We start from the raw sequence: 18,164 nt of genomic DNA on the forward strand, positions 1-18,164 counted from the left end.
CGTACCCTCTCGTGGGAGCTTAAGACCCCAAGTCCTGCCTTGGGGCAGGTGAAAAGAGGGCAGGAGAAGGTCAGAAGCCTGCTCTTGAGGCCTAACACACCCAACAGTATAACAAAAGACTGCAACAAAGGCTATGTAAGTTATGAACCAGGAACTGTGGACAAAAACCAGTATATACACATACGTTTGTGTGTGTGTATATGTATATAAGTGTATGGTGTATATACTATGTATACATGTGTTTACATATATATACATATGTACACACATAGACACACACACACATAAAATAACACCACAGGTTGCATTCCCTTATTTTCAGTTTTCCTGATTTTTGACCCAAAATAATTTTTTTTTTTTTTCAGACTGGGACTCACTCTGTCTCCCACGCTGGAGTGCAGTGGTGTGATCACTGCAGCCTTGACTTCCCCAGGTTCAGGTGACCCTCCTACCTCAGCCTCCCAAGTAGCTGGGACTATAGGCTCATGACACCACACCCAGCTAATTTTCAGATTTTTTTATGGAGACAGGATTTCACCATGTTGCCCAGGCTGGTCTCGAACTCCTGGGCTCAAGTGATCCGCCCACCTCAGCCTTCCAAAGTGCTGGGATTACAGGTGTGAGCCACTGTACCCAGCCCGAGTAATTTTGTGGTGTCATTTGAAAACAGATTACAAAGTGCTTTATAAGTCTTTTCTGAAAATAAGCATTCTGGTCTCTTTAACCTTTCATCATAGATTAGTTTCCAGCCCTAAGTCATTTAAATTTTTTAAAAAATATTTGTATATTTTTCATTCACACTTTTGGTGTACACATCTACAAGTTTCGACAAATACATAGAGAGTGATGTTATCACCACTGCAATCAAAATACAGAATAGTTTTGTCACCCTAAAAAGTATGCTTGCGCTGTCTATTTGTAATAAAATGTTTTCTCCACTCTCAACCCCTGGCAACCACTGATCTCTGTCTATATAGTTTTGCCTTTTCAGAATGTCATAAATGGAATCATGTAACCTTTCGGTCTGGCTTCTTGCTTAGCATAATGCATTTGAGGGTCAGTATATGAAGGGAAAATGTATATTATGGAAAAACTATGCATGGATTTCAAAAAACTTTTTTGCAGTAAAATGAGCTTGCACTAACTTGTTATAACATGTCTGAACAGGATCTGCTTAGAGGTACTAAGAAGGTTAAGACAGCAGTTTGAAAAGAGCCCATATCGGAGCAACGTGAATTCTGCTAAGATTGAAACAAGAACAAACATCAAATTTATGGGGAAGGTTGGGTGTAAGAATGGTAAAATCATTGATGGTTTGCAAAAGGTTTATGGGGGCTGGGCGTGGTGGCTCACGCCTGTAATCCCAGAACTTTGGGAGTCAAGGCAGGTGGATCACAAGGTCAAGAGATTGAGACCATCCTGGCCAATATGGTGAAACCCCGTCTCTACTAAAAATACAAAAATTAGCTAGGTGTGCTGGCGCATGTCTGTAATCCCAGCTACTGGGAGGCTGAGGCAGGAGAATCGCTTGAACCTGGGAGGCAGAGGTTGCAGTGAGCCCAGATCATGCCACTGCACTCCATCCTGGTGACAGAGCGAGACTGTCTCAAAAAAAAAGGTTTATGGGGACAGCACCCCAAAGAATTCAGCAGTTTACAGATGGCTAACTTGTTTTAAGAAGGCGACAAGATGATGTTGAAAATGAAGCCTGCAACAGCAGACCATCCACACCTATTTTCAAAGAAAAAATTAATTTTGTTCTTGCCCTAACTAAAGAAGACCAACAATTAACAACACAAAAAATAGCCAACCCCATAGCCCTCTAAATTGGTTCAGCTTACACAATTCTGACTGAAAATTTTACATTGAACAAGCTTTCCACTCAATAGATGCCAAAACGGTTGTGCCCAGATCAGCTGCAGACAAGAGCAGAGCTTTGAATGGAAATGGAACCCAAGTGGGATCAAGATCCTGGAGCTTTTTTTTCAAAGAATTGTAACAGAAGATGAAACATGGCTTTACCAGTACGATCCTGAAGGCAAACCACATTTCAAAGCAATGGCTACTGAGAAGTGGAAGTGGTCAGTCAAAGCAAAAGTGGGTCGGTTAAGAGCAAAGGTCACTGGCAACAGTATTTGGGGATGTGCAAGGCATTTTACTTGTTGATTTTCTAGAGTGTCAATGAACCATAACATCTGTGTATTATGAGAGTGTTTTAAAAAAGTTAGCCAAAGTGTTAGCAGAGGAATGCCCAGAAATGCTTGATCAGAGTCCTTCACCACGACAATGTTCCTGCTCGTTGCTCTCATCAGACAAGGGCAATTTTGTGAGATTTTCAGTAGGAAAGTTTTGGGCATCAGCTTTATAGTCCTGATTTGGCTCCTTCCAACTTCTTTTTGTTTCCTAATCTTAAAATCTATAAAGGGTACCCATTTTTCTTCAGTTAATAATGTAAAAAGACTGCATTGACATGGTTAAATTTCCAGGACCCTCAGTTATTTAGGGGTGAACTAAATAGCTGGTATCATCATTTACAAAAGTGTCTCACACTTGATAGAGCTTATGTTCAGTAATAATGTTTATATTTTTAAATTTTTTTAATCTTTTAATTTCATTTTTCCACAAGCTTTTTGAAGTCCCCTTATATTGTTCTGTGTATCACTAGTTTGTACCTTTTTTTTCTGAGTAGTATTTCATTGTTTGCATGAACCATATTTGGCTATTCCTTCACCAGTTGGAAGATATATATATGGGTGGTTCCTGGTTTGGGTGACTATGAATAAAGTCACTATTAATGTACCAGTTTTTGTATGAACATGAGTTTTTATTTTTCTTGCATACTTACAAGTGTCAGCCTGGGCAACACGGTGAAACCCCGTCCTTACAAAAAATTAGCCACGCATGATGCCACACACCTGTAGTCCCAGTTACTCGGGAGACTGAGGTGGGAGGATTGCTTGAGCCTGGGAGGCAGAGGTTGCAGTGAGCTGAGATTGTGCCACTGCATTCCAGCCTTGTCATCAGAGCAAGACAAAAGAATCTTACAAGTAGGATTGCTGGGTCACATGACAAATATATGTTTAATTTCATAAAGAAACTGACAAACTCTTCCTAAAGTGGCTGTAATATTTTGCATTCTCATCAATACTAGATAAGAATTCCAGTTCTCCCCTTCCTTGTCAACACTTAGTGTTGTCTGTTTTGTTTTAGTTTTTTATTTTAGCCGTTCTAATAGCAGCATAGTGATATCTCAGTGTGGTTTTAATTTGCATTTCCCTGTGATGATGCTGAACATCTTTTCATATGCTTAATTGCCATTGTTATAGCTTCTGTGGTGATAGCAAACATTTTGTTCATTTTAAAAATTGAGTTTTCTTATTACTGAGTTTTGAGGACTTGTATTCTAGATACAAGTCCTTTATCAGATACATGTTCTGCAAATATTTTCTCCTAGTTCGTGGCTTATCTTTTCATTCTCTTAACAGTATCTTTTAGAGAGCAGTTTTTAACTCTGATGAAGTCCAATTTATCGGTTACTTCTTTTGAGATTTTACTTTTGGTGTCATATCTAAAACCCCTTGCTGAGCCCAAATTCACAAAGATATTCTCTTTTGTTTTCTTCTAGAACTTTTATGATTTTCAGCTGTACATTTAATTCTATGATCTATTTCGATATAATTTTGAATGCAGGTGAAAGTTCATTTTTTTGGCATATGGGTGGATGTTCAGTAGTTCTAACACCATTTGTTGAAAAAAAAATCCCTTCTCTATTGAATTATCTTTGCACTTTTGTCAAAAATCAATTAACTGTATTTGTGTTGGTCTATTTCTGGATTCTCTGTTCTGTTTTATTGATCTGTATGTTTACCTTTTACCAGCACTACATTGTCTTCATGTAGCTTTATAGCAAATCTTGAAATCAGGTAGTGGAGTCCTTCTTTGTTCTTATTTTTCTTTCTTTCTTTTTTTTTTTTTTCTTGGGACAGGGTCTCACTCTGTTACCCAGGCTGGAGTGTGCAGTGGCATGATCATAGCTCACTGTGACCTTGAACTCCTGTGCTCAAACAATCCTCCCACTTCAGCCTCTCCAGCAGCTAGGACTACAGGTGCATGCCACCATGTCTGGCTAATTATTTAAACTGTTTATAGAGACAGCCTCACTCTGTTGCCCAGGCTGGTCTTGAACTCCTGGCCTCAAGTGACTCTCCTACCTTGGCTGGGGTTATAGGCGTGAGCCACCGCACCCAGCCCACTTTGTTCTTATTTTTGAAAATTGTTTTGGCTTTCCATAAACTTCTTTGCCTTTCCATAAACATTTTAAAATCAGCTTGTCAAATATCTATGGAATCAATCATGCTGGGATTCTAACTGAGATTAAGTTTAATCTATAAATTTGGGGGAGAATAGACATCTTAAGAATATTGTATTTTCCAATCCATGAGCCCCGTGTATCTCTCCATTTATTTAGATCTTCTTTGATTTATTTCATCAGTGTTGTAATTTTAGCATACAGATCTGCAGATAGTTTATTGACTTATGCCTAAATATTTCATGTTTTTAGTAATTGTAAATAATACTTTTATAATGTTTTCAATTTCTAGTGTTCTAGTATATAAAAAGTTCTAGTATAAGAAATTTCATTATGTATAGGCGCTTTTTTCTAGATTCCTTGGGATTTGCTACATAAATAATCATGTCATCTGTGAATAGGGACAGCTTAACCTTTTCCTTTCCTGTCTGCCTTTTTTTTTTTTTTTTTTAACCTTCCTTATTGCATTGACTAGACTATCCATTATGAGATTGATTAGGGATGAAAATGAGCATTCTTGCCTTACTTTCATTCAGTCTTTCACCATTAAATACGAGGTTAGATATAGGTTTTTTATGGATTCCCTGTTTCTCTTTTTTTTTTTCAACTTTTATTTTAGATTCAGGGGGTACATGTACAGGTTTGTTACCTGGGTCTATTTCATGATGCTGAGGTTTGGGGTACAAATGATCCCATCACCCAGGCACTGAGCATACCAATAGTTTTTCACCTTTTACCATCTTCCTTTCCTCCCCTTCTAGTAGTCCCCAGTTTCTATTATTGCCATCTTTATGTCTATGAGTACCTGATGTTTAGTTCCCACTTATAAGTGAGAACATGTGGTATTTGGTTTTCTGTTCCTGCATTAATTTACTTAGGATAATAGCGTCCAGCTTCATCCACCTTGCTGCAAAGAATATGATCTCATTCTTTATATGGCTGAATGGTATTCCATGGCGTATATGTACCACATTTTCTTTATCCAGTCCACCGTTGATGGGCAACTAGGTTGATTCCATGTCCTTGCTATCGAGAATAGTGCTGTGATGAACATAAGAGCATGGTGTCTTTTTGGTACAGAGATTTGTTTTCTTTTGGATAGATATGCAGTAATGGGATTGCGGGGTTGAATGTTAGCTCTGTTTTAAATTCTTCAAGAAATCTCCAAAACTGCTTTCCACAGTGACTGAACTAATTTACATTCCCACTAACAGTGTATAAGTGTTCCCTTTTCTCCCTAGCCTTGCCAGCATGTTGTTTTTTGACTTTTTAATAATATCCATTCTGATTGGTGTAAGATGATATCTTATTTTGGTTTTGATTTGCATTTCTCTGCTGATTAGTGATTTGGAGTGGTTTTTCATGTTTGTTGGCAGCTTATATGTCTTTTTGAGAAGGGTCTGTTTATGTCTTTTGCCCATTTTTTAATGTGGTTGTCTTTTACTTGTTCCGTTTTTTAAGTTCCTTATAGATTGTGGATACTAAACCTTTGTCAGATGCATAGTTTGTGAATAATTTCTCCTATTCTGTAGGTTGTCTGTTTATTCTCTTGGTAGTTTACTGTGCAGAAGCTGTTTAGTTTTATTAGGTCCTACTTGTCCGGTTTTGTTTTTGTTGGAATTGCTTTTGAGGACTTAGTCATAAATTCTTTCCCAAGGCTGATGTCCAGAGTGGTTTCCTAGGTTTTCTTCTAGGATTCTTATAGTTTGAGGTCTTACATTTAAATCTTTAATCCACCTTGAGTTAGTTTTTGTATTTGGTGAACGGTAGGGGTCCAGTTTCATTCCCCTGGATATGGACGGTTAGCCAACTATCCCAGCACTGTTTATTGACTAGGGAGTCCTCCATGGTGACTTTGTTGAAGATCAGGTGGCTGTCAGTATATGGCTTTATTTCTGGGTTCTCTGTTTTGTTCCATTGGTATATGTGTCTGTTTTTCTACCAGGACCACACTGTTTTGGTTACTATAGTCTTATAGTGTAGTTTGAAATCAGGTAATGTGTTGCCTCTGGCTTTGTCCTTCTTGCTTAGGATTGCTTTGGCTATTTGGTCTGTTTTCTGGTTCCATATGAATTTTAGAATAGTTTTTTTAGTTCTGTAAAAAATGATGTTGGTAGTTTGATATAACATTGAATCTGTAGATTGCTTTGGGCAGTATGGCCATTTTAATGATATAAGGAAGTTCCATTCTGTTTCTAGTGTGCTGAGAGTGTTTATCTTGAATAGTTGTTGAATTTCATCAGATGCTTTTTTCAGTCTGTTAATGGAGTGAATTGCAGTGATTGATTTTCAAATGTTGAACTAGACTTGCATATACCCACCTCCTAGTTATTATATATAATTCTTTTTATATGCTGCTGGATTCAATTTACTAATATTTTATTAAGGATTTTTGTGTTTCTGTTCGTGAAGAATACCGACCTGTGGTTTTCCTTTCTAACAACATCTATGTATGGTTTTATCAGGGTAATGCTGGCCTCTTAGATTTGGGAAGTGTTCCCTTCTCTTTTATATCCTAGAAGAGAATATATAAAATCAATAATATTTCTTCCATAAATATTTGTTAGAATTTACTAGTGAATTTGCCATCTTGGCCTGGAATTTTCTATGATGGAAGGTTATTAATTATGAATTCAGTTTTTTAAATAGATAGAGATAGGACTGTTCAAGTTACCTATTTCTTCTTGAGTATGCTTTGGAAGTTGTGTCTTTCAAGTAATTTATTTCCTCCTACTTTTTAAAGTTTCTTTAGGTGAAGCTTATTGATTTGAGGTTTCTCTTCTCTTCTCTTTGCTTTTCTTTCTTTTCTTCTTTGAGGCAGGGTCTTGCTTTGTCGCCCAGGCTGGGTACAGCTGCACAGTCTCAGCTCACTGCAACCTCCACCTCCCAGGTTCAAGTGATTCTAATGCCTCAGCCTCCCAAGTAGCTGAAACTACAGGCATGTGCCACCATGCCTAGCTAATTTTTGTGTTTTTAGTAGAGACGGGGTTTCACCATGTTGGCCAGGCTGATCTCAAGCCCTGGCCTCAAGTAATCCTCCCGCCTCGGCCTCCCAAAGTGCTGAGATTACAGGCATGTAATTCTTTTCTTTTCTTTTTTTCTTTTTTCTTTTTTCTTTTTCTTTTTCTTTTTATTTTTTTTGCGACAGAGTCTTGCTGTTGCCCAGACTGGAGTGCAGTGGCATGATCTTGGCACACTGCAACCTCCATCTTCCAGGTTCAAGCAATTCTCCTGTCTCAGCCTCCCAAGTAGCTGGGATTACAGGTGCCCACCACCGTGTCCAGCTAATTTTTGTATTTTTAGTGGAGACGGGGTTTCACCATATTGGTCAGGCTGATCTTGAACTCCTGACCTCAGGTGATCCACCTGCCTTGGCCTCCCAGAGTCAGAGTACTGGGATTACAGGCATGAGCCACCACACTTGGCCTATTCTTTTCTAAGAATTTAGGCTAGGCATGGTGGCTCACGCCTGTAATCCCAGTACTTTGGGAAGCTAAGGCAGCTGGATAACTTCAGACCAGGAGTTTGAGATTAACCTGAACTACATATGAAGACCCTGTATTTACAAAAAAATTTTAAAAATTAGGTGAGCGCAGTGACTACAAAAAAATTAGGTGGGCGCAGTGACACACACACCAGGAGGCTGAGGCTGTAGTGAGCCATGATTATGCCACTGCACTCTAGGCTGGGTGAAAGAACAAGACCCTCCCTGAGAAAAGAAAAAAAAATTTAATGCTGTAAATTTCTTTCTAAGCACTGCTTTATTTGCATCTCAAAATTTTAGTGTGCTATATTTTTATCTTTATTTAGTTCAAAATATTTTCTAATTTCTCATGCAACTTCCTCTTTTACCCATGTGTTACTTAGAATTGTGTGATTTAATTTCCAAATTTTTGAGTGGTGGTTTTTTAAATTTGGTTGGTTGCTTGGTTTTGCCCCCGATTCTTTCTGTTACTGATTTCTAGTTTAACTTTATTATGGTAAGAGAATATACTTAGTATGTTTTGAAAACTTACAGGTTTGTAAATGCTTTTTTAATGGTCCAGAATATGGTTAATCTTGTGGAATGTTCCGTGTACACTTGAAAAGAATATACATTCTCTTATTCTGTAAATTTCAGGTTAAGTTGTTTGGTCTTCTATTATCTTTGCTGATTTTCTGCTTCTGTCTATTACTAAGACAGGAGTATTGAAGTCTTCAAATATGATTGTAGATTTATCTGTTTCTCTTCATTTCTGTTAGCTTTTGCTTTATGTATGTTGAAGCTCTTTGGTTAGGTACCTACATGATTAGGAGTGCTATGCCATGGTGAATTGACCTTTTTAATCATTGTGTAATATCCGTCTTTATTCCTGCTAATATTTCTTGTTCTCAAGTCTGCTTCATCTAATTTTAATATAACCATTCAGTTTTCTCTTGATCAGCGTTTCCGTGGTTATATCTTTCTTCTCTATCCTTTTATTTTTAGCCAGTGCCATTCATTTAAAGTGGACTTCTTACAGATGGCATATAGTTGTATAATTTTTTTTAAACTCTAGTTTGACAACCTCTGTCTTCTAATTGATGTGTTTAGACGAGGGATTAGCAAACTTTTTCTGTAAAGCATCAGATAATAAATATTTTAGGCTTTGTGAGCCACGTGATCTTAATTTGTACTTCTTACCTCTGCCATTGTAGCCAGATTCCTTGATTCTTTCCTCTGTCCTTTCCAGTCTACTATTTTCTTTTTCTTTTTCTTTTTCTTTTTTGAGACAGGGTCTTGCTCTTTTGCCCAGGCTGGAATGCAGTGGTACGATCTGGGTTCGCTGCAACCTCTGCCTCCCGGGTTCAAGCGATTCTCCTGCCTCAGCCTCACAAGTAGCTGAGATTACAGGGGTGTGCCACCACGCCTGGCTAATTTTTGCGTTTTTAGTAGAGACGGGATTTCACCATGTTGCCCAGGCTGGTCTGGAACTCCTGACCTCAGGTGATCCACCTGCCTTGGCCTCCAAAAGTGCTGGGATTATAGGCGTGAGCCACTGCATGCAGCCATTTCCAGTCTGTTATTGATCCCATCCAGTGAATTTACTACTTTAGATATTATATTTTTCAGTTCTAAAATTTCCAGTTGGTTTCTTTTTATAGTGTCTGTTTCTCTGCTGAGGACATTCATTTATTTGAGGAATTTTTACCTTTAGGCCAGGCACAGTGGCTCACGCCTGTAATCCCAGCACTTTAGGAAGCCCAGGTGGGAGGATCACTTGAGTATAGGAGTTCCAGACCAGCCTGGGCAACATAGCAAGACCCTGTCTCTATTTTTTAAAAATTATTTTTCAAAAAGTATGTTATCTTTAGCTTAGAGAACATAGAGTAGCTGCTTTAAATAAGTCTTTGAATATTCCAGTATCTGAGTGATCTGTGGGTTGGGTTGATTGTCTTTTCCCTTGGTAATTGGTCAAAATTTCCTGTTTCTTTGTATGTCAAATAATTTTTGGTTGTATGCTGGACATTTTGAATATGATAACTTGAGAATCTGAGTCCTGTCAAAATCTCTGGAGAATGTTTATTTCTTTTGTTTTAGCAGGAAGTTAACCTATTTAGATTCAGCCTAAAAGTTCTGTTTTGTTTTTGTTTTTTGTTTTTTGGATGATGGTTCTCATTTTAGCTGAGTTTTCAAAGCCTTTACAATGTTGCTTTGACTATGTCCTGTGTATACTGAGTTCAGGGGTGAGCCTGGGACTTGTGCCGTTTATACACAGGATTAAAGAACCCCTCCCTCAGCTCTTTCCTCTCCAGTGTTCCTTTCACATTCTTTTGCAGACAGACGCCATTTTCCTGGTCCTCTGTCAAGAAAGACAAGATTTCTCTAGAGTTTTGGCTGCATGTGTTGCATGTGTGGCTGCATGCAACACTGCATGTGTTGCCACTGCATAGTTCCATGTGACTTGGGCTTCTATCAAAGGAAAGTAACAGCAGAAAAGGCAGAACAGCATAACCAGGTTTCCCCCATAATACTTCAGACCAGTGGGTTCCCTTTTTCTTTTCTTTTCTTTTCTTTTTTTTTTTTTTGAGACGGAGTCTCGCTCTGTGCGATCTTGGCTCACTGCTAGCTCCGCCTCCTGGGTTCACGCCATTCTCCTGCCTCAGCCTCCCGAGTAGCTGGGACTACAGGCGCCTGCCATCACACCCAGCTAATTTTTTGTATTTTTAGTAGAGACGGGGTTTCACCATGTTAGCAAGGATGGTCTCGATCTTCTGACCTCATGATCTGCCTGTCTCGGCCTCCTAAAGTGCTGGGATTACAGGCATGAGCCACCGCGCCCGGCCTGGGATCCCTTTTTCTATTTGCTCTGGCCAGAAAGATGGGGTTTTAACTGCCTTTGTTGCCACCATGCAGTTCTGCAACTGGGGCTGCCTTAAAGGCAGGACCAGGAAAGAAAAAAGAGGAGGTAAAGAAAAAAAAGGGGAGACTTTCCTGTACTTTACTACCTCTTAGCAACCTCTTTTCCTGGTCCTTTGGCCAGAAGGACAGGGTTTTTCTAGAAGTTTTTGCTAACCTCCCTTCACTTGCTATTGTTTACTTTTTGTAGTCCTGAAGTAGTTGTTTTTTGGTATGTTTTGTCCAGTTTTTGTTGTAATCAGTGGGTGATTGACGTCAAAATGCACTTACTCTAACATGGCCAGCATCAGATGTCTCCAACATTCCTTTGAAAATGTAAAATGTTAATACCCCTGTTAAAGAAGTTTTTTTGTTGTTTTTTTGAGATGGAGTCTCACTCTGTCACCCAGGCTGGAGTGCAGTGGCACGATCTCAGTTCACTGCACCCTCCACCTTCCGGGTTCAAGCAGTTCTCTGTCTCAGCCTCCCGAGTAACTGGGATTATAGGCACCTGCCATCATGCCCAGCTAATTTTTGTATTTTTAATAGAGATGGGTTTCACCATCTTGGCCAGGCTGGTCTTGAACTCCTGACCTCGTGATCCACCTACCTCAACCTCCCAAAGTGCTGGGAAGAGTAACTCAAAAAAAATGTGTGGAGTAACTTAACCATGATATTACCTTCCAGCTAAGCTGTCTCCAGATTTTTTACATCTTTCTTCATACTGATGAGTTTAGACATATCATTGTAATTTTGTTTTTGCTGCCTTACTCTCTCTTTTCTTACCCTCTTCCCTTACCTTTTTTTTTTTTTTTTTTTTTTGAGACAGTTTTGCTCTTGTCACCCAGGCTGGAGTGCAATGACACCATCTCGGCTCACTGCAACCACCGCCTCCTGGGTTGAAGTGATTCTCCTGCCTCGGCCTCCCTAGTAGTTGGGATTATAGGCACTTGCCACCAGGCTAGCTAATTTTTGTATTTTTAGCAGAGACAGGGTTTCACCATGTTGGCCAGGCTGGTCTTGAACACCTGACCTTAGGTGATCCACCTGCCTTGGCCGCCCAAAGTGCTGGGATTACAGGCATGAGCCACCGCACCTGACCCCCTCTTTCTTTATTGTAGACCAAAACAAATTTTCTTCATACTTCAAGAAAGACGTTTGTATACATGTCACTACAGCCTATGGTTTCGTTCTTCTGTGGACTTTATAATTATGATAATACATTGTTTTCAGAACTCAGTATATCATGTTAACTAAGTGCTCTGATGCTTTAATAAGCATTATTAAATACTAATTATGTAAAAAGGAACCTCTTACTCTTCTGTAATTAGAGCTCTAAAATCACTGGAATTAGATGATTATCAGCTTTCACGTGAAAAAAAAACTGTCTATAGAAACAAGTTTTAAGAACTTCAAAGATTGTTGGGTAATGCAGCACTTTACTGTGCAGCCAAAATTTGAAAACATCTCAAAATTCTTTGGACTGTTAGAATTGGTATGTTTAGGAAGGTAGACTATTGGGTCAAAGATGAAAATACAAATATGATGTATTGTCAGAACTGCTATTGTCAGGTATGGCTCAATATAGATTATCCCACTCATTTTTATCAGTTCTGTAGGAATGCCATGTATGAGATTCTTTATAGAGGTATGATTAACTGTGGCTTTTTCTGTCACTTTACATTAAATAAAATATAGGGGGCCCTAGCCAGAACAGTCAGGCAGACAAAAAAGATAGAAGGCATTCAGATTGGAAAGGAAGAAGTAAAGTTGTCTCTGTTTTCAGATGAGATGATCTTATACATAGGAATACCTAAGGATTCCACCAAAAAAAAATTAGAACTAATAAACAAATGCAGTGAAGTTGCAGGATATAAAATCAGCATACAAATATCAGTTGCATTTTTATACACTAACAATGAACTATTTGAAAAAGAAACTATGAAAACAGTTTCATTCATAATAGCATCAGAGGGGGAGGGAAAGCATTAGGAGATATACCTAATGTAAATGACGAGTTAATGGGTGCAGCACACCAACACGGCACATGTATACATATGTAACAAACCTGCACATTGTGCACATGTACCCTAGAACTTAAAGTATAATTTAAAAAAATAATAATAATAGCATCATAAAATAAAATAAAATAAAATACTTGGGCATAAATTTAACCAAGGAGGTAAAAGATCTATATGCTGAAAACTATAAAACATTGATTAAAGAAGTTGGAGAAGATATAAGTAAGGTATTCTGTGTTCATGAATTGGAAGAATTAATATTGTTAAAATATCCATACTACCCAAAGTGATCTACAGATTTAATGCAACCCCTATCATAATTCCAGGGGCATTTGCTGTGGTTTGGATATTCGTCCCCTCCACATCTAGTGTTGAAACTTGATCCCAGTGTTGGAGGTGGGGCCTGGTGGGAGGTGTTTGGGTCATGAGGGTGGATCGCTCATGCACATATTGGTGCTATCCCCTTGATGATGAGTGAGTTCTCCCTCTATAATTTAACAAGAGAACTGGTTGTTTAAAAGAGCATGGCAACCCTCCCCTCTCTCGTCTTGTGAAATGCTGACTCCTCTTCCCCTTCTGCAATGATTGGAGGCTTCCTGAGATCCTCAGATTCATGCTTCTTGGACAGCCTGCAGAACTGTAAGCCAAATAAACCTTAATAGAACGATCCTAAAATTCTTATGTAACCACAAAAGGCCCTGAAGCCTGGGTAATTTATAAAGGTCAATTAAAGAGGTTTAATTGACTCACAGTTCAGCATGGCTGGGGAGACCTCAGGAAACTTACAATCGTGGCGGAAAGTGAAGGGGAAGCAAGGCACCTTCTTCACAAGGCTGCGGGAAGGAGAAGTGCTGAATGAAGAGGGGAAGGGCCCCTTAAAAACCATCAGATCTTGCAAGACCTCACCATGTGGCACACCTGTAAACCCAGCTACTTGGGAGGCTGAAGCATGAGAACCACTTGAACCCTGGAGGCACAGGGTTGCAGTGAGCCAATATCATGCCACTGCACTCCAACCTGGGTACAGAGTGAGACTCTGTCTCAAAAAGATAAGAATAGTGTCAGGCATGGTGGCTCAAGCCTGTAATCCCAGCACTTTGGGAGGTCAAGGTGTGCGGATCACTTGAGCTCAGGAGTTTGAGACCAGCTTGGGCAACATGGCAAAACTCCATCTCCACAAAAACAATATAAAAATTAGCAGGACTTGGTAGCTCACGTCTATAGTCCAGCTTCTTGGGAGACTGAGGTAGGAGGATGACTTCAGTCCAGGAAATGGAGGTTACTGTGAGCTGAGATTGCACCACTGTATTCCAGTCTGGGTGAAAGGGCCATACCCTGTCTCAAAAAGAAAGAAAGAGAGAGAGAGACAGAGAAAGAAACAGAAGAGTGCATTGTAACTGTTGTAAGGTTGGATATTATTTTGTGAAACTGTTTTGTTTTGTTTTGTTTTGTTTTGAGACAGAGTCTCGCTCTGTTGCCAGGCTGGAAGGCAGTGGCGTGATCTTGGCTCACTGCAACCTCGTTACTCCCTGGTTCAAGCGATTCTCCTGCCTCAGCCTCCTGAGTAGCTGGGATTACAGGCACACGCCACCATGCCCAGCTAATTTTTGTATTTTTAGTAGAGACGGGGATTCACCGTGTTGGCCTTGATCTCCTGGCCTCGTGATATGTCTGCCTTGGCCCCCCCAAGTGCTACAATTACAGGCATGAGCCATCGCACCTGGCCTGTTTTGTTTTGTTTTTAAGAGACAGGATCTCTAGGCTGGACACGGTGGCTCATACTTGTAATCTACCACTTTGGGAGGTCAAGGTGGGAGGATCACCTGAGCCCCAGATTTCAAGACCAGCCTAGGCAACATAGGGAGACCTCATTTCTACAAAAAAATTTTCAGATGAGCTGGTTATGGTGGTACTTGCCTGTGGTTTCCCAGTTACTTGGGAGGCTGAGGTAGGAGGATTGCTTGAGCCCGGGAGCTCGAGGGTGCAGTGAGCCATAATTGCACCACTGCTGTACTCCAGCCTGGGTGAAAGATGAGACCTTGTCTCAATTTTTAAAGAAGGCTTAAACTGCTTAATCTGATTATAAATTATAAATGTCTAGTATGTTATTCTCTATTCATGAAATATAGCAAAGATAAGCATTTTGGCCTTGAAGAATTTATGTTTTAAATGACAAATATGATACTGTAAACTGGGATTATCAACTGGCCAGGTATCATTTACTGCAGTTCAGAGTCTCCCAACCTCCATATTTCTAGAACTGAATTTAGACTGAAGGATGTGCCTCTTAAACTGCTCTGCCCTTTTGGTTTCTTGCTGGCATTTGTCTGCGATATTTTATAAAGCTAAAAATTTTCTACTCAATTTGTTCCTTATTTGACATTTTTATCTCAACCTAGGTATAAACTAGATGAATTTGCAATTATTTTCATTGTTACTGGTCTTCATTTGCCTGTTTTCATCAGGAAAAAACAGTGTATTTTCTGGTGAGATTAGCATGAATTTCTCAGATAGAGGAATATTTGGGGATGGTGTCCCTTTGGGAATATGATTGCTTTCTTGCATGGTGATTTGCTTCCACTTCCCAGGTTTTGAGAATAATAGGCAGTCAGAAGGTCTGCATGCCAAAGGCAGAAGACATTTGGGGATTTTTTCATCATGAACTTTAAGTTGAAGGAGTTAATGATTGGCTGGATTACAATATAAAAAGTGGATGTCTTTACAGTAAAGTAAGTAGAGCTTGAAATACAAAGAATGAAAACTCCTACATGAAAATGTTTTTAGGGGAAAAACGTATTTTCTCTTTATGGTTTATTCTGCTCTAGGAAAACACCACCAAGCGAGTGAAACACATGATGTGATTGCATCAGACAAAGCAGCAGAAAAATCAGTTGTCCATGAACATGAGCACAGCCACGACCACACACAGCTGCATGCCTATATTGGTGTTTCCCTCGTACTGGGCTTCGTTTTCATGTTGCTGGTGGACCAGATTGGTAACTCCCATGTGCATTCTACTGACGGTGAGTGGCTCCAAGGCTTTCTGGGCAGTGCAATACATTTGCAGTTGAGAAAGTTACAAACGATCAAATATTTCAGTCTGTATCAGTGGCCATATTTAGTGCTAAAACTCTTGTCTTCCTTGGGTTCTAGTGAACATTTAACTAAGTGGGGAGAGCTAGTGAGTTGTGGCATGTGGCGCAAAGAAGTGTTTATTAGTTTATTACTTTGCTTGTCTTAAAGCTGTCACATTTGGTTGAGAGTCTAGGGCAGAAATTCTTAACTTAGTTTTTTGCTATGGAGCCCTTAGGCAGCCCTTAAAGACTGTGGACCTTTAATTGGAATATTGTTTTTAAATGTATAAAACATAGTACATAGGATCAAAGAGAAAACCACCTGTGTTGAAATAAGTTACTAAAACATCAGAACAAATTTGTGATATAGTAATATATGTCTTTATCAGTGCATTAAATAATGAGATAATACATTTAAATCCTAAACAAGTTAGAGTTGAATTTTATTTTCTAGGACATTAGTATGCTAGCTATTACATAATAATATGCTTGGCTTAAGAACATTAAATTATGAGGTAGTCTGTAACAAGGCAACATGTATGTCAAGTTAAACATCTAGTTGATTTTGGGTTTTTGTTTTGATGGTTATTGGTGTAGAAAATCTTGATTTGCAAAGGTATTTTCTTACAAATGTACCTAAACACATTTGTAGCTTGCTTTTTAAGAAATCATAAGCTTCTCTAAAGGACAACTAGAATTCCCCAAGACTTTTCAAATTTAACTCCAGTCATAGTAACTGTTTTGTTTTAAGATCAACGAATTTATCTTTGGCTAGGTCAACATTTTTCATATGATTTATATTAATAAAAAAGGATTCTGATACATGATACACTTTGATCCCATGGTGATAGAAATAAATTTGAGAGTTATAAAACTTCTCAAGGGATTGATGTGTAGGCATATTTTTTCAGATATGTCAGCAGGGAATTTTGCAGTTAGGAAATATTGGAAAGCAGCATAAATATCTTGGTCCCCAATGGGAGAGCCTTGTGACTATCACTGTTTGGTGGCTGAGTGACTGTTAGATGCAGAGCTACTTGATAGTTGCCCAGCTCCATCACATGAGCATCTGCAGACAGGAAAGCTGTAATCATGCAGTATGGCAGCAGTTCTATATGTCCTTAATTTAAAGTAGTAATGAGTGAAAATGATAATTTAAAGATAATCTACAACCGTAAAATAACCTGATTAGTCTGATTTCTACTGGCAGTAAAGATAGTGCTGATATTACTTGTGGTTTATTGTCTGCATTCATAATTAAAGGCAGTGAGGGGGCAGTTGCAGTGACTCACCTGTAATCCTAGCACTTTGGGAGACCAAGACGGACGGATCCTTTTGAGTTCAGGAGTTTGAGACCAGCCTGGGCAACATGGCAAAACCCCGTCTCTAGAAAAAATACAAAAATTAGCTGAGCATGGTGGTGCGCACCTGTAGTCCCTGCTACTAGGGGGACTGAGGCGGGAGGAATGCTTGAGCCCAGGAGGTTGAGGCTGCAGTGAGCTGAGATCACGCCACTGCACTCCAGCCTGGGTGACACAGTGAGACCCTGTCTCAAAAATAATAATGATAATAAAAATAAAGGAAATGTGGCCAGACGTGGTGGTTCATGCCTATAATCCCAGCACTTTGAGAGGCTGAGGGGGAAGGATTACTTGAGACCAGGAGTTCTAGATCAGCCTGGGAGACATGGTGAGACCCCATCTCTACAAAAAAAAATAAATTACCCAGGCATAATGGGGCATGCCTGTAGTCGCAGCTACTCAGGAGGCTTAGGTGGTAAGATCACTTGAGCCCAGGAGGTTGAGACTACATTGAGCCACGATCACACCACTGCACTCCAGTTCAGCCTGAGCAAAAGAACAAGATCCCATCTCAAAAAAAATAAAGACAAAGGAAATGCTAAATTTCAGAGGTTAGTAAAAATAAAAACGCGTTTTTTCAAGTTAAAGTCACAGACATCCCCTGAATTCTACCGGTACTCACCTCTGTAGACCCCAGGCTAAGAATCTTTGATCGACAGAAAAATCTGCAGAAAAGCAGGCAAAAGACATGAACAGATAATCACAATAAGATATTAAAATGGCCCTTAAACATATGAAAAGATGTTCAATTTCACTTGAATACAAATCAAAGCTATCCTAAGATACCATTTCTTACCTGTCAGGCAAAAATTCAGAAGCTTAACAATACACTCGATTGGCAAAGCTGTAATAGAATAGGCACTCATATATTGGGGTGGGCAATGCAAAATGGTACAATGCCCATGGAGAGGAATTTGGCAGTATCTTACAAAACTACATATATATTTACCCTTTGACCAAAAATCCCACTTCTAGGGATTTACTCAAATACAGCTCCAATATGAAAATACATATGCGCAAGATTATTCAATGCAGCATTAT

The 18,164-nt window shown here is 39.3% G+C and overlaps 1 protein-coding gene across 3 annotated transcripts in view; it reads left to right on the forward strand.

Annotated features, from left to right (window-relative positions):
* Positions 1 to 18,164, forward strand: part of SLC39A9 (solute carrier family 39 member 9) — a 63,082-nt gene that overhangs the window by 27,158 nt on the left and 17,760 nt on the right. The window contains exons 3-4 of one of the 3 annotated variants that reach the window (XM_054447968.2): positions 15,277 to 15,417; positions 15,514 to 15,711. The exons of 1 other annotated variant lie outside the window; for it this stretch is intronic. In XM_054447968.2, the coding sequence (XP_054303943.1) occupies positions 15,663 to 15,711 (49 nt within the window). In that variant the 5' untranslated portion in view covers positions 15,277 to 15,417; positions 15,514 to 15,662. The remainder of the gene's footprint in view (positions 1 to 15,276; positions 15,418 to 15,513; positions 15,712 to 18,164) is intronic. One more of the 3 variants, XM_054447966.2, reaches the window with a different exon arrangement.

The sequence above is a fragment of the Pongo pygmaeus genome, chromosome 15 (genome assembly GCF_028885625.2).
Source record: "Pongo pygmaeus isolate AG05252 chromosome 15, NHGRI_mPonPyg2-v2.0_pri, whole genome shotgun sequence".
Lineage (NCBI taxonomy): Eukaryota > Metazoa > Chordata > Mammalia > Primates > Hominidae > Pongo > Pongo pygmaeus.